General features: G+C 37.8%; 3 protein-coding genes across 9 annotated transcripts in view; 2 read left to right on the forward strand and 1 right to left on the reverse strand.

Moving 5' to 3' along the window:
• The window catches only part of LOC143732405 (cytosolic carboxypeptidase 6-like), a 370731-nt gene extending 367508 nt beyond the window's left edge, over positions 1–3223 (forward strand). For both annotated transcript variants that reach the window (XM_077223445.1, XM_077223446.1), the window contains 2 exons: positions 1334–1430; positions 2614–3223. In XM_077223445.1, the coding sequence (XP_077079560.1) occupies positions 1334–1430; positions 2614–2710 (194 nt within the window). In that variant the 3' untranslated portion in view covers positions 2711–3223. The remainder of the gene's footprint in view (positions 1–1333; positions 1431–2613) is intronic.
• A 2553-nt stretch (positions 3224–5776) lies between these two features.
• On the forward strand, positions 5777–21963 carry spata6 (spermatogenesis associated 6). 5 transcript variants are annotated; one of them, XM_077223299.1, is made up of 13 exons: positions 5777–5914; positions 9271–9408; positions 9499–9547; positions 9652–9693; positions 10148–10272; positions 10494–10574; positions 13086–13334; positions 14155–14275; positions 18050–18090; positions 18168–18274; positions 20045–20141; positions 20882–20967; positions 21245–21963. In XM_077223299.1, exons 1-13 carry the CDS (start codon positions 5825–5827, stop codon positions 21426–21428), a joined length of 1410 nt encoding a protein of 469 aa, XP_077079414.1. In that variant the 5' UTR covers positions 5777–5824; the 3' UTR covers positions 21429–21963. The 5 variants fall into 5 exon arrangements, with proteins under 5 accessions (XP_077079414.1, XP_077079413.1, XP_077079418.1 ...); XM_077223298.1 differs by having other exon boundaries at positions 5787–5914; positions 18165–18274; positions 21245–21709; XM_077223301.1 differs by having other exon boundaries at positions 5800–5914; positions 9271–9353.
• dnttip2 (deoxynucleotidyltransferase, terminal, interacting protein 2) lies at positions 21719–27879 on the reverse strand. Of its 2 annotated transcripts, none has more exons than XM_077223297.1 (7): positions 27718–27879; positions 24576–26755; positions 23601–23739; positions 23371–23466; positions 22539–22703; positions 22214–22323; positions 21719–22088 (listed from the first exon to the last, which is right to left on the reverse strand). In XM_077223297.1, the coding sequence occupies exons 1-7, from the start codon at positions 27790–27792 to the stop codon at positions 21983–21985; spliced, it is 2871 nt and encodes a 956-aa protein (XP_077079412.1). In that variant the 5' UTR covers positions 27793–27879; the 3' UTR covers positions 21719–21982. The 2 variants fall into 2 exon arrangements, with proteins under 2 accessions (XP_077079412.1, XP_077079411.1); XM_077223296.1 differs by having other exon boundaries at positions 24576–26758.
• Between the last annotated feature and the right edge of the window lie 31 nt (positions 27880–27910).

Here is a 27910-nt window from a genome sequence, read left to right on the forward strand (position 1 = left end):
TAAAAAAAAAAGTGTAATGGAGCTTTCTAGCTTAAAAAAAACATGCAAAAGCAAATGTATTTATATGACTCCTGCATTATATGTCCTATATTTTGTGAGCAACATACACAAATGGAAGCTATGATAATCTTCAATGAAATTAACCACCATGACCAAATCACAGAGTCAGTGAGTCAAATTTGAAAACCTTATCCGTCCAAATGAATCATTCAGACCACTTTTGGGGACAAGACTTCCACAAAACAATAATTTGTTTAATTGGACATCATCACTTTTCATGTATTGCCCAAAAAAAAAAAAAACCTAGGAAAGATGTTTGGTTCAGTGTGTTCTTTTATGGCCAAGTTATTGTTCTTTTATGGCATCAGAGCAGTCATATGAACTACTTTTATGAAAGCCCCAGTGAGTCCGCATTATTTGTAGTTGCATGGAAAAATGGCTAGTGCATCATTTGAAACTTCTTTTGTGTTCCACGGAAGAAAGAAAGTCTTGTTTTGGAACGACACGAAGGGTAAGTAAATGATGACAGAATTTTCATTTGTGGATGAACTATTCCTTTAGGTTAAAAGAAAATGATTTCCGTTTAACGTTCGCCTGGCTTGTGGTTGTTGGATTTAAACGTCTCCCACTCTTTCAGCTGCATTGTAAGTGCCCTCACAGCTCTTTGATGCAGTGCTTTTGGTAATTGATGTGCTCTGTAACTTGGGCACGGTGGAAAAAAAAAGGGGGAGGGGGAGGGGTGGAGTAGATGCATGAATTTAAATAAAGCTTTGGCTGTAAGTAACTGCAGGAATGAGATGCATTTTTTCCCTTTTGGCTGACTTGACTGAGAGGCGTTTGATTTATCCTCACGAGGAGCTGAGCGCTGGCTCGCCTGTCCCGCTTATTTACTCTCCGCATTGCTCTGCTGGGTATTGGCCAGTTATTTACTGCAAATGGTCGCGTTGGTGCGAGATGGGAGAAAATCGGGCTCTTATTTATTTATTTATTTATTTATTTTTCAATTAAAAGTGACACGTCAGAACAGAGATTTAAAGGTTCCGAGGGATCCGACGCTCTAACCGTGCCGGGGCCTAGGAGGCATTCCAATATTGCTTGTCTCTTTAGGAATTCAGAGACAGGCTGCTGGAGTGGGATCAAGGTGTTTGACTAAAATGCCAGCACAGTTTTTACCAATGACTATAAAACAGTCAAAAGACTAATATCTATGCATATGAAGGTCACTTTATATTTAGTTTTTTCTAATAAAAAAACAACAACTTGTGTATTTTGTAGATCTGTCTTTGTTATCTGTGTAAAGTGTTCTGGAAGGCCCCTTAATTTCCTCTCACAGACATGATGCTGGGTAGAAACGTGGCCCGGACGTTCCTGGATTACTACAAGCTGAACAACCCGACCGATGAGAGCAAGCATACAGGACACATTAACAAGTGATAACATGTCTTTTGTTTGTTTTCATTATTCTAATGAACATCTCCTTTTAAATAGCTTCAATTGTTTGATACCAATCATGGCTAACTTTCATCTTTTCCTTTAGTGTTCGAGCAACTAAACTGTTTTGCATCTGAAGGTTCTCCTACTTCGGTTTTATTTTAAAAATGTATTTTATTTTTACATTTATTTATGATTTAATTATTAGCTTTTTATCTCACAAACCCCCTGCAGTACCCTCCTGAACAACCAGGGGTTCCTGCTTTAAATTATCATATAAATGGAATTCACTTTGGAAAATTTTAATTTTAAAACATATTATACTATATTCACCACGGACACTCCTTCACCGCATATGAATTAAATGATTGTCTCTTACTAGAAATCCTACCACATGCTTTATTTTGTGTATGGTAACTTGTCTATGTAAAACAGAAGTTCTCAACTCTGGCCCTCGAGGTCCACTTTACTGCATACTTTAAACTCTACTTTAAACTCCTACTGTAAGCTTTCTAGTGATCCTGAAAACCATGATTATTTTGATGGTCCACTTTAGACAGTCTGCTAACTTTGCAGCTTGTCAACTAACTCATTAACTTGACACTATACATGTCAACTAACTCTCATTTGAGTATTAGTTAAAGGTTAAATTAGGGTTAGGGTTAGTAGAATAAGTTGACATGTACTTGCAAAGTTATGTGTTGGGGGACCATCAATATAAAGTGTTAGCAGATATTAAACTCTTTCCCCGCCATTGACGTAATTTTCCGTCATTTAAGAGACAACGCTTTCCTGGCATTGACAAAAGGTTATGGCTATCCATGTTTTTACTGTTATAAGGTAGGGGTTATATTACACATCTTCTGAAAGAGTACAGAATCTCTGGATCCAAAAACAAGCAAAAAAGAAGCAGAAAAAAGCGATAGAAGTATTGCTTATGCACATGTAAGCTCACGCGATCATTAAACAGCATATAAATCAAAACTATCTAACGTTAACAAATGAAATGTCGAACCCAGGACGTATAGGACTGTGAAGCTTTAGGGGTGTTGATTTGACCATCGTTATGGATCTGATCCGGATGTAGTCTAAACAAAAATGAGATGAAAACCCAGATTTGAGTCTAGAAACAATTCTGATTCTGACAAACCTCCTCTAATAAACATGCATTATGTCTTTCAGCACTTCCAATGGAACATCCACCAGTCATCAAGGAAACAATACTGGAAATGGGAAGGTGAAAGGGGACAGAAAGCCCCATGGAGTCAGGGATTACTAAACACACAGGGAATGGGATACGGTTCCTCGGTGAGACATTATAAACAACAGTCCACTTGGAAATTACGTTTTCATATCAGCCCACAGCAATCCACCAGATATTTGTTGTGTAAGTTTTTATGTGATGATTTTACTCAACGACTGTGAATAAGTCTTCAGTATTAATTCTCACTTGTGAGATATTGCACAGAGAAAACATCAACAGTTAATTATCCCACCGGCTACATTTATTGCTTTTTCAGTGCTTTGTTGAATACCAACTATTTTCTTTGCCTTGCTCTTGGAGTTGCCTATTATAAGTACAGAAATTGTATTTCACTCAGCTGTACTCATTCTGATAAAGTGATTACTTTTATGAATTCTTTAATTGTCTAGATAGTCATCTTTAGTTGTTTATTCAAATCTGAATGCTTGGAAATTGCTTAAATATAAAGCAATTGACCTGTAATGTTTTATTATATTCATGCTTTGTGTTCAGAAATGTGCATCTAATAAAGTGATCCAAAAAAAATTATCTATTTATTAATTTTTTTGATAAAAAAAATTGCTTTCCAGTGTCTTAAGTGCTTATATTGAGAACCAGCAGAAGTAATTTTGAAATGCTATTAAAAAACAATGCATTTTTAATCCTCTCATCATAGTCTCAAGGCAATAAGCATCAACATATTTTTCTGCTGTTCACCAAAGTACTCTAATACGGAGTCTGTTAAGCCTGCAACAGTGTTTCCAAACAAAGTCTGATCTGTCCACACTCAACAAACACTCACAACACAATGTGAGGGGGCCAAAATACAGAATGGCTCAAGCTATCATTCAAGAAGTGTGAAAAGCAGCATGTATTTTTCAGGCCAGTCATTCGGAATAACTGAGGCAATCCGTCAGAAAAGGCAAAAACAAATTACTTGCATTTTAGATGGTAGAAGAGAAGATGGCGAGAGCTAATGTGAATGAGAAAACACATCCATCTACAGAATCTCGACAAACACACACACACACAGGTAATGGCGCTGTCATACCTAAAAGCCTTTGTGCTTATGGAGAGTCTCACCTCCCCACTGCGCTGTCATTTTAACCAGAGCCTCGAACCATTAGTCCCTTATGCTTGGCTCACCTCACTGCCACAAACACATCCTAATTGCCCTTAGGCTGATGTGAATTGTTTGCATTTCCCCTCTTAAACATTGACATGGTCCCTTCCTCTGCACAAGTTAACTGGCCTCAGTGATTCTCTGTGAGGTCTGTCTCACAGCACTAATTCTGTTCACCCTATACATTTTGAGAAATAGTCATTACTTTTCAATAGTAATACTGAAAGACTGGAGTTATGGCTGTTGAAAATCCAGCTTTGCATCACAGAACTTGCAAGCGCTTCAGAACTCCTGACCTGATATTTAGATACACTATTCAATAAATATATTTGTTTGACAGGGAAGCTGTGCGCAAAAATGAATTATATATATATTTTTTTTTAATTTAAAAAGCACCCCAAAAAAAGGGCACTTTCTCTCCAGGAATAAAAAGGGCAGGTGCTCAAGCCCCTTTTGATGTCTATGTGTGCACGTGCCTGGAGGGCATCATGTTCTGCTTCAGAATGTCTCAGTACATGCTGGAATCCATGTTTCCCTAAATGAAGCACAGCTCCCCAGTACCAGCAGCACTCATGCAGCCCCAGACCATGATGCTACCACCACCATGCTCGACTGTAGGCAAGACGCAATGTACTTGCTACTCCTTATCAGGGCGTCACCACACATGCTGGACACCATCTGAGCCAAACAAGTTTATCTTAGTCTCATCAGGACATGGTTCAGTAATTCATGCTCTTGGAGAGGTTGCTTTCAGCTAATTGTTTGCGGGCTTTCTTGTGAGCCAGCTTCAGAAGAGGCTTCCTTCTGGGACGACGGCCATGCAAACCGACTTGTTGCAGTGTGCGGCGTGTGGTCTGAGCACTGACAAGCTGACCTCCCGCTTCTGCAACATCTAAAGCAATGCTGCCAGCACTTATGCGTCTGTTTTTTGAAGCCAGCTTTTGCACCTGACGCACAGCATGAGAACTCAACTTCTGTGATTGACCATTGCGAGGCCTGTTCTGAGTGGAACCCGTCTTGGAAAACCTCTGTATGACCCTGGCCTGTACTGTAACTCAGTTTCAGGGTGTTACCAATCTCCTTATAGCCTAGGCCATCTTTGTGGAGAGCCACAATTCTAATTTACAAATCCTTAGAGAGTTCTTTGCAATGAGGTTCCATGTTGAACATCCAGTGGTCAGTATGAGAGAACTGTACTCAAAGCACAAATTTTAACTGCTCTAATACAAGATCAAATTTGTATGGTCGTGTCAAGCAGACAAAAACTTGAAAATTATGAATAGAACAAATGGCTTTACATGGTTAAACGATATACAGCTATTATCACTTAGGGTGTACTCACTTTTGTTGCCAGCTATTTTGCAATAATGGCTGTATGTTGAGTTATTTTCAGAGGACAGTAAATATATACTGTTATATATTTACTGCTATACACCCCTCACATATATAAATGTGAGGGGTGTACTCACTTTCGTGAGATAGTATCTCACGAAAGTGAGTACACCCCTCACATTTCAGCATTTTAGCATATCTTCTCAAGGGACAATATTATAGAAATGAAACTTGGATATAGTTTAGAGTAGTCAATATGCTGCTTGTATAGGAGTATATAATATATATATATATATATATATATATATATATATATATATATATATATATATATATATATATATATATATATTATTTTTATGTGTAGATGTTTTTCATGTTGTTTTTAAACATTTACAAATAAGACAGGAGGTACATTAGGATGAACAGTAAAAAAAAAAATCAAAAACAAAGAAATAAACATTTAAAAAGTTTAACATTACAAGTAAACATTAACATCTCATAACATACATGTTAACAACTCATTTTACAAGTTGATTAGAAAAACTTTGTCGAAGTTCTGCCTAAAAGCAATGCCTTATTTCCTATGCTTATTTCCCCCATATTTATTTTGTAACTTGATAGTGTCGTCATTTCCTTGCAGTTTCACGGCAGCTTGGGCTGTTGTGTTGTCATAGTAACCAAGTTTAAAAAACATGGGCGGACTGACACCGCCCAAGAAGCCTTCAGCCTCACAAATGCGACAAAAAGCGTTAAAATGCACGGTCGAATTGGAAATACAAGCTGTGAGTATATTAGCACGCGTCCCATTCTCAACACAAACAAAAATATTCCAATTTGCATGTGTTATGATTGGATTTTTCGTGTTAGCATACTGTTAGCAACAAGTTGCTATCCCGGAGGACCATTCTGTCCATCAGACATCAATCAAAAAGTTGCAAATAGCAGAGACATGTTAATAAACACTCCTGCATTCACTCCAACCTCCGAGGTGTTTATTAAAAACAATGTACAATTAAATATCCTTGATTTTCAACCAAGCTGTTAGCATCTAAGTTATAAGAGCTTTTGTTTTGCATAACGTTATAGCGCGTCATTATTTTGAGAGAAATTGTCTTCTGCAGGATTTTTTCATACTGTAATCAAAACGATAACAAGATAAGTTCACACGACACGACATTCATACTAAAACGTAACTAGGAATAGGAAGTGGTTTCTTTACATTCGGAGATAAGCTAAATGAATTGATAATTAATATTTATCAGGTAAATCCTATAAAGTTTATATTCAAAACTGTTTATCTGGCAGACAAAAAGAAATAACGATATAAGGATTTTGCCAACAAAAAAATTATTAAAAAAGAATAAATATTTTAAAATGTAGTTTTTTTATTATTATTAATGTTGGTTTCATAGATTCCATACATTTTTAAAAGTATCACTTATAGGTAGAGATGGGACGGTTGATACCGGGGCTCCGATGCTCCGACGCAGTTTTTAAAGCACTATTGAATCACACACTGTACGATGATACGTTAATTGCATCGAACATAGGCATTGAAATGACAATACCACGTGATTGATGACGTTTGAAGCTTCGAACGTCATGCAGTATCGGGAAAAAAAGCTCAGCATTTGAAGTATCCGCTGGTTTGAAAAAAAATGTAATGATGGGAAATGATTATCGAAGATGCATTATTTAAACGATTTAACACTACACATTCCTATAACATAATTTGTATATTTTTAAAACACAACACAAAATATTTTTTCAATTACAATTACTATAATTATGATCTCATACTTGTTTATTTATATTATTAATAAATATGTGAATCAGTTGACCAGGTTACACATGACACGATTTGTGGTCTCACTGCCACGAATTAATTTAGATGAGATTAGATAGAACTGTATTGATCCCACTCTTGTTTGTCACCAACTTCCAAAGCTTTGTCTGGTCACGTGCTTTTTTTGCTCTGTGGTGATTTGTTAGATATGGTGGAGAAAACAAGTGTGACGAAAACTTTGTGTTAAAAGCTTTGAGTAAGGAACCTTTTTTCCTTTTTTCGGCACAATTTGATGAAAGCCTCAAATGCTTCAGAAAGCCTCGGTTTCCCATTACTACTTAAAGGGTTAGTTCACCCAAAAATGAAAATTCTGTTATTAATTACTCACCCTCATGTCGTTCCAAACCCGTAAGATCTTAGTTTATTTTCGAAACACAAATTATGATATTTTTTGTTGACATCCGAGAGCTTTCTGTCCCTCCATTAACTGCAATGTCGTTGCAACTTTCAAGGCCCAGAATGGTAGTAAAGACCATTAAAATATTCCATGTGACTACAGTGATCAAAATTTAATGTTATGAAGAGGCGAGAATATAGAAGAGGCGAGTCTTTCTTTGTTCAACAATTTCAACAATTCCTTCAACAATTTCTTCTCTTCTGTGTCAGATCTCCTATTCAAGTTGTAAACTCAGTACAGCGCTTCCAAGTTCCGGGTTCTACACCAGAATGCTGGCTCATTATTGGCAAACGGCGCGCTGTTTACGTGGGCACGATACATTCGCGTGATGCTGATGCAGAAGCTGGCCAACAATGAGCCGCGTTCTAACGTTGAACCAAAAACGCTGTACTGTGTTTACTACATGAATAGCTTAAAGTAAATTAACCCTAAATTTTTTTTCTCAAGGAGAAATATAAAAATATATAAAGGTAAAACCTTGAGCATTCTAGCATTCTGCCCATTTTGAATCAGACAGAGATATAGTGCGTAAAATTACATTTATTTTAATGAATGAATGAATGAATTATAGCATTTATTTGAATTCATTTTGGAGAAAGAGATGAGAGCGTGTGTGAATTACCTTCATCTGTTTAGTGTCTCTATTAACAACAAAGCTGTGAGTTTAATTACTTCAAAACCAGCGATATTACTCCCTCGTTCGTTGCTGAGAAATATAATGTAGCTATATTATTAAAAGTCCCGAGGGAGCGTTGATAGGTTTATGTGCTCCTGAATGTTTTTCTGAGTGAGGTATGCATGTAAGCTTCCATGAAAATAGAGCAAGTGACGTGTGTGTGTGCTTCAATGAAAGCAGCGCAATAATATAGAATGGTGATTAAACTGACTTGGAACTACCAGCCAATCACAATCGAGTATTTAGAAAGACCATGGTATGAATATATATACTTTCATCATCCATTACTTCACTCTTCAGTGTCACATGAGCCTTCAGAAATCATTCTAATATGCTGATTTGATTTGGTGCTCAAGAAACATTTCTTATTATTGATGCTGAAAACTGTAGTTCTGGTTAAAGTCGCAATGAAATCAATATTGACAATTCCTATTTTTTTACAGAATAGAGTGGTGCTAGTAAGTTGTCAGAACCTGAAAGACTAATTCGCCGCTGGTTCCTTCGAGATTTTCCTATGGGGTTTTATTATGGGGTTTTTCAATTGCAGTTATGTTCATTTTTAAAAAATTACGTTTAAGACAGTTTGGGGTGTAAGTGTGTGCAGTGTACGTTGTAGAACAAAACATTGAAATATCGTCAAGTAATATTTACCTCAGACTTCATTTTACACATAAATCGAAAAACCCCATTATAAAACCCCATAGGAAAATCTCGAAGGAACCAGCCGCAAATTACTCTTCCAGGTTTTGGCATCATACCTGCACCACTCTATATTGCAGTGCTTATTATAAATGATTTATCCGTGTACATCATTATTTTGTTAAAAATTCATGTGCCTGCATAATCTTTAATCAACAACGTTAACCTCCCCTTCCCCTCGAAACGACAACCAAATGGGACTAAATATCCTCCACAACTGACTGCAAACTGGCATTCAATCTGCCTACATTTAGTTAGTAAAGCCTAACTTCCTACGATGCAATCAATTACCAAATAGAATTCAAGTCCCGTCCTACATTTTTTCTCGTTCCAGAGGCTGTTTCACTCTGATGATCCAACTTCTGTTTCATGCAGACTTTAATATTTTTGTGGACAAAGTAAAATGCTTAAATGTGCACAAAACTACAAAAATGTGTTGCGAAACCTGCTGATGACTAAATGTATGCCTCACATTCCATTAAAGATTATATAACGGTATAAAATGTGTTTCCTCCTATAGATCACTTGTCCAGGGGTGGTGTTACCATCCAAAGAGGACATGTATGTTAGTGTTCGGATAATGGGCCAGTACCAGAAGTCCAAGTGTGTTCCTCCGGTTTTCCCTCTGCTGCTGCATGAAAAAATGGTGTTTGTGAAGGTGAGACTTTAATTAATTTTAGCCTTTGACATATGCTATCTTACTATTTGTCTTTTTTTGTTTTCTTTCGTCTCCCATTCTCTTCAACAGACCTTTGTGGGAATGGTTGACCCGGTTGCTGTAGCCGACCATCTGGAGAGTAAGAATCCTTTGGGCTGTTTTCAGTTTGTCCTGTGTTCTTTCATAAGCCTCAGATCAATAAACTTATATACCTTTCCATCATGTTTGTTTCCTCAACTGCAGATGATACAACATCTTTAGAGCTCATTCAGCTGGTTCCTCCAGGTAAGATCCCACATCCATTCCAGCTGTAACACTAACAGATATTTGAGTCTGTAGATTGAGTTCTCCACCATAGTGCTGTAAACTAAAAAACATTACATTTGAGCTCAGCTTTGATTGAAGGCTCCAGCTTTTGCAGTCGATGCAACGGCTGAATTCTCAAACCTGCTAGTACAATTTCAAAAATTAAACAACATCAGCAAGGGAATACATACATTATTGGACCGAGCACTCCCATTACTGTATGCATAAATCATGCAGCTTTCAATGGAGGTCTCTTGGGCTGAGATTTTTATTTTGCACACAGTCTGACACTCATTCATTTCTGTTGCTGCGTTATTGCTTTAAAACGCAAAGAAACAGCTTTATTACCCTGAAACAACTTGATTACCCAGAGCTGTTAAGAAAAAGGACAGAATTCACCATTCCATCATGTATTTTTCATTTGATCGTGCAGAGGGTGAGATCCTGGCCACGTTTGAAGACGACACCCGGGAGTTTCTGTATCCAGGCCCTCGTTTGAGTCCCAGAAGCCCCGGCCCAGAGAGAGAGATTCTGATGAAGAGATCCATCTCCTTCCCCGTGCGTTTGTCTTCCTTTCAGCGTTTTTGTCATATCTCTGATGCATCTTAAAAGCCGGGCCCATTTTCACGCTATTTGCTTGAAGACGTAGATTGTTTTGGTAAATTGATCTGCCAAGAGTGTTATTATCTGCATTCGCCCTCTGTCTTTTCATCATCCAAAAAAGTTATGTGATGCTTTTTTTTTTCCTGCTCTCTGTCTCTCCTGTCTTGTTCCCCCAGGGAATCTCTCCCAAAGTGGAGTTCTCAACGACGTCTATTATTGAGGAGTGTGATGTGAAACATGGTCAGCCTGCCATGTCTGTAAGTCTCTGGGCTTTTGTTATTGCCATTATATTGCAGCTGGTATTAGCTCCATTCCAAAAGCTAGCGTACTGCCTCGCCTGCCTACATGCAGTAGGCAGCAGCCTTTTAAGGCTCCTGGCTTCTAGAACGACCGCATAATGCTGCCGCTCGTTATGTTTTGGAACAGAGCAATTATCTGTGATGCTAAATGAAAAGAAACGCTGAGGTTTAGACGAAAAGGATCAAATGACTTTCGTGTAACGAGGCTTTTCTTAGATGTATGTGGGAGTATGATGGGTCTCCCTGTCAATCAAACTGCCTGCTGCCATCTGTGCCACTTGTTCTGTTTGCTGCTGTCCTTCTAGTGGCCCCACACCCCCTTTCAGGATGTTCTTTTTACAATGCAGGTAATTACAGAGAATTGGCTCGTTTCTACCCGGATCGGCGCTGATCAGTTGGACTTGACCGGTCCAATTTGTTTCTTCCATTACATGCTCGCAGACCCCTCATTCCATTTAGAATCGCTGATTGAGTCTACATCCTTCATGTCAAGTTTCTCAGACCCTCGTTAGACCGCTTCTGCTGTTGACCGTCTCGTCGGGCCCGTTTCATGTGCGATTCAGTCGTCCCTTTGTGGATGTCTCTAGTTCGGACTTGACACGGCACTCTGTAATGCGGGCTTTCTCTGCGCGATTTGCATGCATTTGAATGCCGCTTGTTTCTTGTTTAATAAGCTACTTGTGGTGCTGGCTTTGTTGTTTCAAGGACATCCGGCTTTATCTCCCATTACCAACACCAGCCGAGCCACTAATCACATCAGACAAGCGCGACTCCTGCTTTAAAACGGCCTCTTTGTGCCTCCGTCCAAAGAAAAGGGGAGAAGAGAGAGCGGGAGAGAAGAATAAAAGGAGAAAAAGCCACTTAGTTTAATTTCATTAAATCTCGACTCTTCAAACAGCAATCGCTATCAGGATTTACTTTTTTCTTTCTCTGTTTTAAAAAAATGACTTAATATGCCTGGATGTTCCAATTAGCATTTAAATTATCGTTGTTTTTTACATCCATGTAATGCCATTATCATATTAGGTTGAGGCCGGCCATCAAATGCAATTAACATTTTTAAAAGCGTATTTACCCAGGCAGCGCCTGCAGGAACAGAGTTATTGGGGCTCAGAATTATGTTAGCTGAGATTAGAGTTATTGAAGTCATTTGCCTGCAAAGGTAAGATTGGAACACTGAGGAAAGGTTTACACCAGGTTACATGTGTACATAACAAGAAAATTAGTGGATTAGCACCGGACGAACAGAAAGACGTTAGCAATATCCCTACAATAAAGCGTGACCTTATACTCGCTTCCTCTGGGATCTTCTTTTCTTTCTTTTATTTTAAAGGTGAAGAGAGTAATTTCTGTGCCACTAGTGGCACCAGACAGAAAAATTATGATTGTTTCCAAAAATATGGGGACCATGCAGTACTATTAAGGGATTTGAACAGACACCGAACCCTACTGTAAGTATTAATTCTGGCTGTTAACTGTGCTATGGACGTGAATGATATCCCAGTGGTGTACTATTTCTTTTAATAATCAAATCAATGTTTTATTCCTGGCAGATGATAAAATGGGCGATAAAAACATTTAGGGCAACACAATAATATATAAACAGGTGTGGGTAGTCCTAGCAACTGCCTATCTAAACATAGATCATCTTAGTAACCACATAGCAACCATACACAATACCCCTTTACATCTTCTTCACAAATGTAGTTATTTTTCTGTTTGTTTTCTCTTTGAGCTTCTGCATGTTTTAAAAGTCATAATTTAAACAAAATATAATTTTGTTTGACATCACTATGCTTCATGTACAACTGTCTGTATGTCATTATATTATTTATTGATGTTTTGAATTGGCTTTTATTTTATAGATTTTTTTTAAATTTATGTTTTATTATTTTGTGCTTTTGTTTTTACATCTTTATTAGATTTCTTTCTTTAATATTTCTATATAGCTTTAATATTTCTATTTAGCTTTAAAGTCACCAACAATTCTTATTTTTTTAAATTATTATTCATGTGCCCTCATAATCTTTAATCAAAATAACTTCCCCTCCCTCTTGCACTGGGATCTCTTATCTTCTGTGATGACGTGTCTACTAGTGTGAGGGCGGGACAACCTTACACTCACATAACATCAACTGACAACATCCAATCATTTCCTAATGGACAGAATCAAGTCACGCCTTACATTTTTAGTCGATATACATCACAATAGGGATGAAAAGACTATTGCAACTTTAGTTTCATGTAAACTTTAATTGTAATTTTAATACTTTAACATAAGCTCATTTCTAAATTTCATTTAAGTTTTTTAGCATTATATTGAATTTTTTCATTTTACATTTATATTTGATTTTATTTCAACTTTATTTCAATTGCCAAAAATGATTTTTAATAGTTTTAGTTGAAATTTTAGCAAATTATTGCACCTATTAATAAAAATTAAGTGAATATGTCTTTATTCCTGTCCAGTTATGCAATCGTTCCTCTACTAAGCCCTGTCGTGTGAGAACTTGCCCTGCAAATGCAAAGAAGAAACCAGACACAGCGCCATGCTGTGGATACGAAAAGCCAACGGTAGCATCCCAAAGCCGTGCTCCTTCACCCTACACCCACCGCAAGATGTGTCAGCTGTCCGAGGAGGCCAGACAACGACTCAGTCACATCAAACTGGGGCCCTACACATTTAAGAAAGAGACGGTCCCTCAGGCTCCATTCGTGGTGAGTGAAATTGAATGATAAAATGGAAGCAGTGTGTATTTAGTGTTCATGGAGATACAGAACATTATCTCAGGTCACCTAATAACATGTATGCGGTTATATTTTTATACATGTCAAACATTTATTATTTTCAATAGTTCCTCTGTGAAGGCGTTGATTACAAGAGACAGACAGCCGTGTCAAAATCTCCACCCGTTTTCTTGACTGAAGTAAAAACATAATTTCTTTTCCTGTGTTTTCAAAAAACAACAGTACGTCCGGGGTGCAAATATCAAAGCTGTCATTGTATAAAAGGTAGCTCTTGGATTTGTGTCTGATATCATCATGGCATTTTCTGTCACAGGCCTTTTAAAAATTGGGTAGCCTTTTCAAAGGAAATCCCCAGGCTACAATTAACCTAAGTAATTAAGAGTCAGGCCGTGATTAGCAAATTCTTCCCTCTTATTTCAGCAGATTTGCTCGCTTGGTTTATGTGTGTTTAAAGTCAGCACACTTGTTTTGCATGAAAACTTAATAGGTTGGTTCATTAACTCGCATGGTCACTTTACTATTTAGATGAATTGCAAATGGACTAATTGAAGTCTGAGAGTTGAGTTTATTTAGACACCTGAGTCTGAGTAACTTCCCTCTTAAGTTTCTCCTCACTTCCACCTTCCAAGAGAAGTGATTAACTGTGAAATGAAAGTCAAATTCATTTGAATAATCATTGCTCTGTGTGTCAATGGAGTGTTGATGCATGTCGCTTCACCTGGTAAATCAGAGATGAGCGATTATTTATCTTTTAATCGGCAATGTAGCTGATTGAATCTTCTGTTTGCAGGTGCCCCGAAGCCCAAACGCGTCACTGATGTCCCCCACGACAAGTGGTCTTACATCTCAGTCTGCTACTAAAAAAAGCCCTCTACAACTGCGAACACAGAGCTACACAGCAAACCTCACAGGTCACTATAATACCGTTGATGCTCACCCTCATGTCCTACCAAACTTGTATGACTTTCTTCTGTGGAACACAAAAGATATTTTGAAAAATGTGTTGTTTTGGACCCTTACTGACTTTCATTGTGTATAGGGATGAAAAAAAACAAGAGTTATTTGGGTCAGAAACATTTTTTTAAAAGAAATTTTAGCAAGGCATAAAAACCTTGCAATCTGTGTCAACTCAACCAGAGGTCCGCGGCTAAAAATTTTGATTTTGATAATTATTTGTGTGGTGAAAAATATACATAAATGAGGAAGAAAGCCAAAATATTAAATGTCATGAATGTACATTTAGGCCGTGTGTCCACCAAAGCGTTTTTAGCCAGCTGAAAACGCTAGACGCTTTGCTGAAAATGCCTAGCTGTGGGCGCTTGAGAGCGTTTTGGCAGCGCAGCGTTTTTTCAGTTGAGACGATTCGTTGCTATGAGTTATCCGGAGTAGAATATCCGGAGCACAGTTTACTTGTAATTGATTTCGCAGATAATTTGTTTCATACTAAAAATTTATTTTTCATCCATTTTGTTCGGTTAGCTCTGCTGGTTGACGTCGTTGTACAGAAAGAATGTTGTGACAGTTGGTCGGTGTGGTATTTGTCCCGTCCCTCCTCCACTGTGATTGGACGGCTGGGTAAAAAGTGACAGTGATGAGCGCTGCGTTTTACCCAAAGTTGAAAAAGTTCAACTCTCGGCGACCAGTCAAAAACGCCTAACGCTCAGCGCTTGAGCGTTAAATATACGCCCAGCGCCTTGTTACGCTCATGGCGTTCTAAAAACGCGGCGCTCCCATTGAAAACAATTGAAAAAATACGCCAGCTGCGTGAAGAAACGCTTTGGTGGACACACGGCCTTACTGAATAATCCACTATTTTGTAAAGGGGGTTAAAATGACAATTCTAGGAAATCTGAGTTTCCTACTGAGAAATCTGAGTTTCTTAGTAGGAAACTCAGAGTTTCTAAGTAGGAAATATGATTTGAGAGAGAGTTCATGTCCGATTTCATGAGCAAAGGCTATACATTATAATAATTTCCTACTAGGAAACTCAGATTTAGTAGGAAATTATTATAATAATTTTTTATTATTGCCTTTTGTCATCTAAATGGACATGAACTCCCTCTCAAATATTTCTTACTAAGAAACTCTGACTTCCTAGTAGGAAACTCAGATTTCCTAGTAGGAAAATACGGGTTTCCTAGTATAAAATTATTATAATTTTGAAATTGCCTCATGAAATTGGACATGAACTCCCTCTCAACTCATATTTCCTATTAAGAAACTCGGATTTGCCAGTAGGAACTTCAGATTTCCTAGTAGAAAAGTCAGATTTCTTAGTAGGAGTACGAGTTTCCTACTAGGAAAATACAAGTTCTCTAGTAGGAAATTATCATAATTTATTGCCTTTGCTCATGAAACAGGATATGAACTCCCTCTCAAATCATATTTCCTACTAAGGAACTCGGATTTCTCTGTAGGAAATCCAGATTTCCCTGTTGGAAACTCAGATTTCCCAGTAGGAAATTCAGGTTTCCTAGTAGGAAACTGGGTAGAAAACTCTAGAAAATAAGAGTTTCCAAGTTGGAAATAATTCTAAATTATTGTCTTTGCTCCATGAAATTGGACATTAACTCAGATTTCCCAGTAGGAAACTCAAGATTTCTCATTTAGAAACTCAGATTTCCTAGTAGGAAAATACGAGTTTCCTAGTTGGAAATTATTTTAATTTATTGCCTTTGCTCCATGAAATTGGACATGAACTCCCTCTCAAATCCTATTTCCTAGTAGGAAACTCAGATTTCCTAATAGGAAAATACGAGTTTCCTAGTTGGAAATAATTATTATTTATTGCCTTTGCTCCATGAAATTGGACATGAACTCCCTTTCAAATCCTATTTCCCAGTAGCAAACTCAGATTTCCCAGTAGCAAACTCAGATTTCCCAGTTGGAAACTCAAGATTTCTCAGTTGGAAACTCTGATTTCCCAGTTGGAAACTCAAGATTTCTCAGTTGGAAACTCAGATTTCCTAGTAGGAAAATACGAGTTTCCTAGTTGGAAATGATTGCCTTTGCTCCATGAAATTGGACATGAACTCCCTCTCAAATCCTATTTCCTAGTAGGAAACTCAGATTTCCTAATAGGAAAATACGAGTTTCCTAGTTGGAAATAATTATTATTTATTGCCTTTGCTCCATGAAATTGGACATGAACTCCCTTTCAAATCCTATTTCCCAGTAGCAAACTCAGATTTCCCAGTAGCAAACTCAAATTTCCCAGTTGGAAACTCAAGATTTCTCAGTTGGAAACTCAGATTTCCCAGTTGGAAACTCAAGATTTCTCAGTTGGAAACTCAGATTTCCTAGTAGGAAAATACGAGTTTCCTAGTTGGAAATGATTGCCTTTGCTCCATGAAATTGGACATGAACTCCCTGTCAAATCCTATTTCCTACTGAGAAACTCAGATTTCCTGCTAGGAAAGGAAATAAATTATAATAATTTCCTTCTAGGAAATCTGAGTGTCTCAGTAGGAAACTCAAGAATTTCTTAGTAGGAAATGTTTCTTGCCCATGAGCAAAGGCAATAAATTATTATAATTTCCTACTAGGAAACTTGTATTTTCCTAATAGGAAACTCGTTTTTTCTACTTGGATATGAGTTTCTACTTAAGTTTCTTAGTAGGAAATATGATTTGAGATGGAGTTCATGTCCAATTTCATAAGTAAAAGCAATAAATAACAATTTACTGCTTGGAAACTTTTCTACTCATAAATCTGCGTTTCCTAGTAGGAAATATTAGGGAGTTCCTGTCCAATTTCATGAGCGAAGTATAACTCTACTATTTCTGGGCCTTTAAAGTGGTAATAACGTTGCAGTCTATGGGGGATTAGAAAGCTCTCGGATTTCATCAAAAATCATCATTTATATTTGTGTTTTGAAGATAAACGACGGTCTTACGGGTTTGGAACGACAAGAGGGTGAGTAATTAATGACAGATAACATTTTTTTGGTTGAACTAACCCTTTAATATGGTGTCCGAGAGAGCTCAACACGCTGCAACTGAAGAAAACATGCAAATAGAAAAACATCCGCAAATTAGGAGAAAATCTTCATCAGTTTTACATCACATGTGTGAGACAAACCCGGATGGGACGTGCTAATAGCTCAGTCTACTTTTTTATTTTATTTTGTAAACGTTTTTTTGCAAAACATACAGAGATTACATGTTTATGACATATAACTTTGTATACAATATGTTCAATGTCGTCAGAATACAAATGAGAAATGAAGAGTTAACAATGAGCTGAAAACTAAAAAAGAACATGAGGGTAAGATAATAATATTACTTATTAATATAGATATTGGATTACTTAATAAATATTCATCTATGACATTTAATATTTTGGCTTTCATCACTATTTATGGAATCCCCCACATGCCTTGCATCTTTCCTAAAATCTATATTTCATGACGATGACACACATTCTCAAACCTACAAACAGAAAAAACATGAGCATTTGAGCTGAGGAAGTTTCCGAAATTTGGTTGATTTGACACTGAAAGACCCAATAGTGTGGTTTCTTTTCTGTTCTGTGGAAGAAAGAAAGTCATGGGTTGAAGTGACATATCAGTGACTAAATGATGAGCTGTCCCTTTAAAACCTTCTTTTCATCAAGTATTATGATATGTTTTTTTTATATGTGTTGTGGAGGATGCATTTCACCATATTTTCCCAAATATTCTCTAGATCCCTCTCTCCTTGGAAGTTTTAGATCAAAGCCCTCACAGGTGAGTTACAAAGTGATTGGCTTTATCAGTAAGGTACTCCTTGCCTATTCTGATCCTGTTTTCTCTGCTACAAGCAGGCATCCAGAAGTTCCCCAAATAAATCCCCCAAAGAGCATTCCACACCTGTGTCCATCACACTCCGAGACCAGAGTCCAGTCTTGAGCCGCTCTTCCCTGAGAGAACGGTTTGTTTAACACAAGTTTGGCTGCAGAGCAATTTAACAGTTTTTGTTCTTGTCATCCTGTTCGATTCTGTCTTTGGATTGATTTGTTTTTTTCATTAAAGAACAACATACATAAGCATTATACTTATTTATCTTTGCATGTGTTTATTATATGTCATGCTTGTGCCTTTCCTAAAATCCATATTTCATGACATGCATTCTCGAACCTGCAAATGTGCATGAGCGAAACTAAAAGTGCTACCCCTTCGCCCATTTCCTATGAATTTCCAATTACGTGATATTGACTAAATGTGCGTCTCATAAAAACAAAGCCCAGTAAACAGAGCGTCCATTCCACAAATCTATATTGTGATCACACACAACAGACAAGATGAATTTACTGCCTCACCTTCAAATGACAGAATCTGATGTTTGGTCATGTTTGTTCATTACTTATGAGAGGGGAGAGGAGGGGGGGCTGCTAAGAAAACAAGAGGAAATGCTATTGATTGTGTTTCAGTGAGATCTAATGCGTTTGACCCGACGCACAGTTTAATAAATTCTAAGAGACCCTTGTCATTGATCTGAACATCGGCTGTGAAACCGGCAAATGTTTGTTTACTAGTCTCTCTACCGTCGGCGCCTTTTCCGCAGGGGCATGAGCAAACATTTAAAATCAATAGACAATCTAAGTCTTGAGAGTAAATAGTGGGAAATGTGTGATACTATTCTGTCAATTGAAAGCATGACCGGAGTCACAGGCCCGGAGATTAAGGCTCGCTCCGTAGATTCGCAGAATGAGAGATCAGACACGTCTTTTTGAGCTGCTGATGGGGGGAGAGTTAAAAAGTTCTCTAAAGTTCAGGCTGGCCCTCTCTGGCCTTCTTTTATGGTAATTATAAAGCCTAAATCTTACAGTCCGTCTGCGTTAAGGCCACCTTTCATACAGATCTGCTGGTCTCTTTACCTCTATATTTTTTTTAATATAGATTTTTTTCTAATTAGTTATGTCCATTTATATTTTTAAACAAGCTCAGTGAGTTAGTATTATATTTTAGTATAGTATTAGTATAGTAATACTAATATACTGTTAGTATAGTATTACAAGTTTATTCACATGCAGGCTTTGATATTCTAAATCCAAGGACACAGCTCAAATGCCTGGGTAATTCCTCATCTGAGCTTCTCTTTCTCTCTTGTGGCATATTTAGATGCGTAAAATGAAAATATCAGCCTTTGCTACAGGGCTGGAGATAAATGTCTCTGTATATGTATTTGTGATTTAACTTCATGATTTAACTGGTCTGAAATTTACAAGTTGTATTTCCCAAGATGCCTGCGCTCCAATGTAAGGGCAACAGCACAGACTAGTGGTCAGAGTATAGATGTATAGATGCTGGTTTTTGTTGTTTTTTGTTACTTGGAAATATTTAAACTACATATTTTATAAACAGTAGAGAAGAAACATTCACAATATAATATTAATTTTATAAATATGAAATAAATAAATAAATAAAAATCAGTTGGAGTGGTATGCTCAGTCCATCTTACCCAATATTTTATATTTGTGATTTATATATATATATATATATATATATATATATATATATATATATATATATATATATATATATATATATATATATATATATAAAAGTAATTATAGTTGGTGCCTCTAACCATTCATTTGATTTTCTGGTGAAGTTTCAAGGCTTCATTGCTTATATTTGTGTTAAGACTTTGTTGCCTTTGAGATGTATTTTCAGCCATGTTGTTTTCCATTTTCTACAGGTTCCAGAGTTCATCCAGTTCTTCACAGTCAAAAGAGATCCATAAACGAGTGCAGAGAATCCTCAGTAGCTCTGGTCCCCGCTGCAAGCTTTCTTTTGTACGTCACCCCTGAGATCGCAACCGCATGTAATGCTGTCATTCTATGCACACGTTAACCCATGGAAAATTATTCTCCAAAACACTCATTACGGCACATGTCAGTGTTTCAAACGTCCTCCATTGATTCTGTCAGGCACTCTGTATTCTTCACATCCATTGTTTCAGGATGTGCTGCCACTGTCTTCCAGGAAGTGAACGAGGTAATCACCTTACGTGCTCATTCTTTCTGTTCGCGCGAGTCGTGGGCCGCTTAAACGCATCACCGCCCACGCCGTGTTTTGCTTGAAGAACCTGACGCGAAAGAGTTCTAATTACTCTAAAGCTTCACCAAATCCTTCCTTAGAGGAAAAAAGGAGCGCATGTTCACTGGGAGGGGGGTCTACAGGCTGACGGCTGTCTTTACAGGCTCATCTTTTACAGACAGGAGAGAGAAGAGAGATGCCACAGTGGCACAGTCGGGTGCCAAGCTCCGCGTGGCTGAAGCCCAGCTCCAGAAAGGAAATGTGTAATCCACTTCAGAGTTAAGAGTAGAGAAGGACTAGGATTTTTTAAAAGCGTTTTAATCAAGCAGTTAAAAGGATCTGCTTTTATTAGTTTCACTCTTCGTTGCATCAGCAAATTTTTTAATTAGTTTGGGATATTCAGGAACAGTTTTGTGCTAACTTCATATTATGATTAAACATTTTTTTGTGGTGTTTTTAGTGAATATTTTCCACAACTATATGTGTGTGTTGTCAGGATGAAGAGAGTGAGGAGGAGGGAGTCAGACAGAGTTCGTGTGTTTCCACCCACCATGTGATTGACAGCTGGCTGCCGCAGGACAGGTAAACAGCGCCTCCTTTCAAACTTTTTAGGATTTTTTGTCTAAATTCAAATTAAAAGAATCTTTCTTTAATGTGTAAACAGTATATTACAATAATAAGTACAATACTACGTTTTGTACTAAGATATTCCTACATGTTACAAATTACATAAAATGAAAGTGCCTGCAAGCGTATGGATAAATACTTGAAAATGTGAATTTGTTATAGTTGCGTTTACAATATAGTTATACATTTTAATTTGACTTTCAATAAACATTGTGTTCTGTCCATACTGCAGGCTAATTCCTGGAGAACCATCTGTTCATTTAGACAACGGCACGTTTTGGACCAACAGAGCGGCCGTGTACACTGGGAAGCCCCACAGAGCTCTGTTTGAGGACAGTTTGTGCAAAATCTACAAGAACCTCTACAGAAACGCTTCACAGCCAGGACACAGTGGACAAAGCACCTGGACACAATGACCAAAGACATGTTCAACGAGTCTTTTAATGCAGTGGTTTTCAATCATGGTCCTGGAAACCAACTTCTCTGAATATTTTGTGTATCGCCCTTATTTAAAGGGATAGGTTACCTAAAAATTCTGTTAACGTTTACACACTCTCAAATTGTTCCAAATCTGTATAAATGTCTTTGTTCACAAAGATATTATAAAGAATGTAACCAAGCAGATCTCATGCCCCATTGACTACCATGTAATTTTTATTATATAATTTAATAACAGTATTAGTAAAAAGAAAAAAAACAGCAGTACTTTTGGTTTGAACCTGATTTATTGTGAATCATCAGGAGTAATCAAGTCTTTCATCCAATTGCAATCCAGTTAAGGAAAAACTTTAAAAAATATAAAACACAGTATATCGTTCTCTGTACAAGTTTCATGTTTCTAAACATGCAATGCAAATGATTAACATTAAAATAGTCTTTTCAATCTGCTGAATTTAGTTGCTGTGTATTTACAAAAGCTAACAAGTCCTGTGAAAATAAAAAGATAACAAATCTGATTTGCCTTGTGAAATTATTTATTAATTTTCTTTTTATGGAACTTGTGCTTTTTGTTCATCTTGCCAGCAGCCTGTGCTGCTTTTTCTGTCATGATCTCTTGATATTTCCTTTTGTTATAGCTAAAAGAGAAAAAAAGATATTTTAGAACATGACAATTAATTTAAAACAATAATTAATAAAAGCCCATTGTTGAGAATATAAATAATTTATTACATTCTAATCAGCCACTGTTTCTTTAACTTACCTTCTAAACTCTGCATCAGCAAGAAGCTCCTCCACAATGGTTCTTTTCCTTTGTTTCTTGGGGATTCGTGAATTATAAAAGTCTACTGGGCTGTCAACCACTGTACCAACCTGAAAAAAAAAGAGCTAAACTTTACTCAAAAGAAAAGAACAATATGGCATTGTCTTCTTTCTTTAAACAGTCATGCCTGTGGTTAATTGCAATGTCAGCATTTTGATAACACTACAATTCTCAACAAAAAAATTTTTTTTTTGTCTCAGAAATAATGGCTTTTTGGAAAATTGTTTGAAAGGAAAAGTCTGCTGATAAAGACTCCCAAACAGACCTGAAAGTATTTGGGAAATCCTTCTCTATCGTTCTTCTTGTAGAAGCGCTTTGGGTCCATGGCTGAGCGCATCTGCTGTGCCTTCAGGTCATTTTTGAGCTCTTCGGTTAATTCAGGAGCTTTCATGTTGAACCAGCCATCTCCAGATGTCTTTTCTCTTTCCGCCTGGATGAGACGCATAAGAAATTGCTTGTAAACAATGATCAAAAGCATGGAAAATACAAACCTAATTTTCACCACTATTGCTATAATGATCCGAGCGAAAACACAGACATCATATCCTGAGTATTAAAAGGTTTAAAGTGAACACTACTATTCAAAAGTTTGGAGTCTATATGAAAGTCTCTTACATTTAACATTGCTGGTTTACCTTTACTACATCACAAAAAACAACATCCATTACTCCAGTCTTCAGTGTCACATGACCCTTCAGCAATCATTCTAATATGCTGATTTGGTGCTCAAGAAACATTTCTTATTATCATCAATGTCGAAAACCATCAGGCTGCTTAACATTTTTGTGGAAAGAATTTTCAGGCTTCTTTGACAAATAGAAATAAAATTTGGTTTTAAATATAAATCGTTTGTAACATTATACATATCTTTCACTTTTGATCAATTTAATAATGTATTCTTGTTGGATTAAAGTATGCATTGCTTCAGGACTTAATTTCTCCAAACTTTAGATTGGTAGAATGTAGAATTGAGATGAACAGCTGTCCCTTCAAGGAGACCAAAAAATGTTAAAGAAGGATTTGAATAACCTTTTAACTAGACGGATTTATTAAGAACAGACAGCAGGATCATCTATTTCAAGAACTGGTCTGCTCACCTTGCGCTTCTGTTTAGCAGCATGCTTTGATTCCTTGTAAGGTGGCACAGCATCTTTCTTCTCAAAATCCGGAACAATAACACTCTTCTTTAGCAACTACACAATAAATACAACATTTTTCATGAACTTTAGCTTCAATGAACAGTAACATCTGCACAAAATGCTTTTAAATGTCAAATAAAGACAATGTTTCATCCAGGATAATAAATGATAAAATAAATTCTAATTACCTCATCCTGATTGTTCGGGTTCTTCTGGGTTTGCGAACTGTTGAAAGGATTTTTCGGCTTGTTACCATCAAAACTGATGTACAAACCACCAAGTTCCTTCATTTTCAGACCTGGGTCAATGGAACTAGATAGTTGTATCCTGAGAGAGAGAGAGAGAAAAAACAATGATGTTTTCAGAATGAATATAAATTAAATATTACATTTAAATATTTAATGAAGAGCTCTAAAGAAGAAATTTAAAGGGATAGTTCACTCAATTACTCACCCTCATGTTGTTCCATTCCAAACCCATAAGACTTTCGTTCATCTTCGGAACAAGAATCAAGATTTTTCTGATGAAATCCGATTCTGTCCCTCCATTGACAGCTAGGCAATTGAACCTTTAACACTTCATAAAGAAATCATAAAACTAATCCATATGAATTGTTTGGTTAAGTCCAAATTTTTCGCTTTATATGATGAACAGATAGAATTTTTTTTATTCACATTTAAACATTCATCAACTCACACACGCTTGACATGAGAGAACCAATGAGGTTTATTCTGATGTGTTATGCAGCACGTTTGAGCTTTCGCAAGAGGTTTGTTCTCATGCAGGTTTGGTTGAGCTTCTGTTTATGTTCACTGATCAATGTTTGAATGTGAATAAAAGCCTAAATTCAACCTGTTCATCACATAGAGCGATCGCGTCTCTTCAGAAATGTAGGACTAAACCACTTAATTCAATTAGATTAGTTTTTACAATTCATTTATTAACTTTTTGAAGCTTCAAAGTGTCAGTTGCATAGCTGTCAATGGAGAGACACAAAGCTCTCTGATTTAATCAAAAAATATCTTCGTTTGGTTTCTGAAGATAAACGAAAGTCTTATGGGTTTGGAACGATTAATGACAAATTTTATTTTTGTGTGAACTAACCCTTTAAGATGTTTTAATATTTACAAGTCGATACAAAAGAAGCAATAAAAATAACTTACAGAGGCTTTTTGGGAGCAAAGAGCACTTTTGAATCGTCGTCATCATCGTCATCACCCTCTTCATCAACAAAATCATCCTCATCCTCTTCCTTAGTTTGCTTGTCATCAATAAAGTACTGTTCTTCAGGCTGTAGTCCAGGTCTAGTGTCTATGACAAACAGTCCGTTACCATGAGCCTCTGCTTCTCCTGACTTCTGATTTCCCTCAGGGTACATCACATCTTCACTCTCCACATCTACAGCTTCCTGTGAACAACCCTCCTCTGAAGACAGACCTTCATCAGCACTGTCTTCATCCTCACTGCTGTCGAGTAAACTGATCATTTCTTTCTGGGGAGGCAGTTCCTTAGAAGTTTTCTCTGTGGTGGTCAAATATGCTTGAGAATGTGAGCTTGTAGAAGGGCCTTCAAGGTCCTTCAGTGTTACGGAGTCATCCTCGGTTGTCTTTGTGTCATTAGCTTCCTCACTAACTATTACACCTTTCTTCTCACACACAGCTATATCCTCATGTTCCTCAACCACATATGGTAGAAGATCTTTTGGGGCGTCTTCTACTGTATCCTCCGTCAAAGGTTCAGAACATCTCTGATCTTCAATAATTTTCTCAAACACAGCAGGTACAGGATCTTCTGCATCTGTTTCTACCGAATCCTCTGTCACAGGTTCAGAACATCTCTGATCCTCAATGGTCTTCTTAACCACAGCTGGTACAGTGTCTTCTGCGGCTGCTTCTACCGTATCCTTCTCCACAGGCTCAGTACATGTTTGATCCACAACAACATGGCTTGTTTCCACAAACTCTGGCTCATTATTTTCCATGGAAACAGCTCCTGGTTCTTTATCTTCAATAAGTGTAGCAGACGTTTCAGCCACTGGTTCTTCCTGAGACATCATAGTTTTAGTTTCACAATCCTCCACTGGCTTGATGTCTTGCATGCTGCTCTGAGGTTCTAGCATCTTGACGGGCTCCTCCTGATCAAGAATTACAGTTATATCTTCAGCTTTCTCCTCAATAATGGTGCACTCTTGGGCTTCACTGGTGTCTGTGGTCATGGTGCTGTCCAGTTGATCTACTGTGTCTTCAGCCTCATCTCCATCAGGTACTGGTATACTTTCATCATGAAGTTCAAGTTCCTCGCCCTCTTTCTGTTCCTCAGGCATGGCAGTAGCAGTGTCAACAGCATCAGAAGTCAATCTTGCTTTACTTCTTGTCCTGGTTACAGGGACCGCACGGACACTACTGGAAGACCCGGTTCGGCTACTACAAGGAGTCCCTCTTCCTCTTTGAGGGCTTGGGCTCCCCTGAGAGGTGCAGACGTCAGTAGCTACTGATTCTGAATCTGATTCACCAACCAGAGTGCTGCGTTTGGGCTGACGCCTTGTGGCTCTCCAGGGACTCATGCTTGGACCGGACTTGCATGTATCAGAATCGTATTCGCCATCTTCAACTCCTGTTTTGCAACTACGACCTCTCAGCTTCCTGGGTATTGAAGAAGGGCTGTCTGTGGTTTCCTCTAAACTCAAAGGGATCGGCTCGATCGGTTTTACCTTCTGGTTTCGTGCAGATCTGCGGACCACAGAGCCACGAAGTCCGGAAACACTCGAGGAGCATGACTCCGCTTCAGATGGATCTGCTTCAGTGGTAGGAACAGCAGTCTTCCGATGGCTCCTTGTTATCCGACGAGTGTCAGTGACTTTTGTAAGGGATACAGCAGAACTACAGGACTCGGCCCCTGAGGGATCATCATCTACCTTTTCAGCATCCTTTGAGGCTGTTGAAGTCAGAACACGTTTCCTCAGGCTGCGAGGGGCTCTACAAGAATTGGTCTCAGACACTGTGGACAAGCAGGATTCGGCTTCGGATAACTCATCCTGTGCAGTGCGCTTCTCCACGACCAGAGTCTTCCGTCGGGTTCTAGGTGTTGCTTGCACATCAGAGACTACAGAGCAGCAAGATTCTGACTCAGACACATCAGCTTCATGGGTAGAGTCGGGTTGCTTTTTGTCAGCAAGGAGACGTATGGATCTTCTTGTGTCTCGCTTGGGTGGACTTGCTGCTAAGGAAGAGGCGGTACTGTCATCCTTCGGCTCATCTGGCTGGGAGTCGCTAGTTAATTCAGACTGGGACTGGTTTTCCTCCATTAGCGTTCTGCGCCGTGTTTTTCTAGTCGAAGGAGTAGGCTGCTGTGAGAACAAGAACATCTGCTTCAGATTATTTGGGTATTTCTTATCAAATTAATGTACTATTGCATATACAAATGTGAATTGATATCCGCTAAAAGACAAATATTTGGCTTCATGGCTACACAACCAGTCAAAACTTTGGCTATAGGTCTACCTATCCATTCTTTATTACCACTATTTAGAAATTGTAAAATAATAGGCATGTATTATCAGTCAAAAATTATAATTATACCCGGATAATTAAATATTACCCTGGCCGCCACACCAGGACAGGGTTGGGAACCACTAGTCTAGTGGTTAGGATTCAGAATGCACTTTGAAATTCTTTCCTGTAGCTCAAACAGTAGAGCATTGGTGTTTGCAACGCTAAGGTCATGGGTTCGATTCCAGAGAAAGGAAGAACTGACAAGAATGTAAATGTGTACCTTGAAATGCAATGTAAGTCGCTTTGGATAATGCCAAATGCATAGAATGTAAATATTTCCCACCAATCCTCAAAAACCTCTTAAAACTATTATAGAACCTAGTATAGAACCTAACGACATGGCAAATATTGCAGCATTGAATTGTATATATGTGTGTGATAAATGTACTTAGGCCTATGTACTGTTTAACAACTTTATAACAGAAACACCACACGTGGCGAGTTATGTTGATCCAATCATGTCCCATCTCCAGTTCAAGGCCACTGATAGAGTATGACTGTGTATATAATTGTTTAGTCGAAAAAGAACGCAAAACAGACTATACAAAATACGAACGGACAACATTTTGTATTCAAATATGAACTGGATTTATGAGTTTCGCAAGTTTACTGCAGCTGCTCAGACATTTATGGACACATGCGGCGATTGATTTTTGCATGAAAGTATATAAAAGCACTTCAATTCCAAACACACGCTAATACTTCCGGGCAACATGTTAACTAAATGAATAAACTACTTAGGTACCCTACATACCGTGGCTCCAGAGTTTTCATCGCTAGTATTTTTCACAGGGGAGCCCACGCGTGTTCCTCTCCTGGTGGCCACCATCTTGCTATTGAAGCTGCGCGCACTTCCGCCTGCGAACCGCGTCCTCTCAAAGCACAGACCTGACTAATCGATGTAAGAAAGTATGGTGAGTTGCAAATAATGATATGGATCTGTGTTG

The sequence above is a fragment of the Siphateles boraxobius genome, unplaced genomic scaffold (genome assembly GCF_051911475.1).
Source record: "Siphateles boraxobius isolate OS27281-9 unplaced genomic scaffold, OSU_SipBor_1 9, whole genome shotgun sequence".
NCBI lineage: Eukaryota > Metazoa > Chordata > Actinopteri > Cypriniformes > Leuciscidae > Siphateles > Siphateles boraxobius.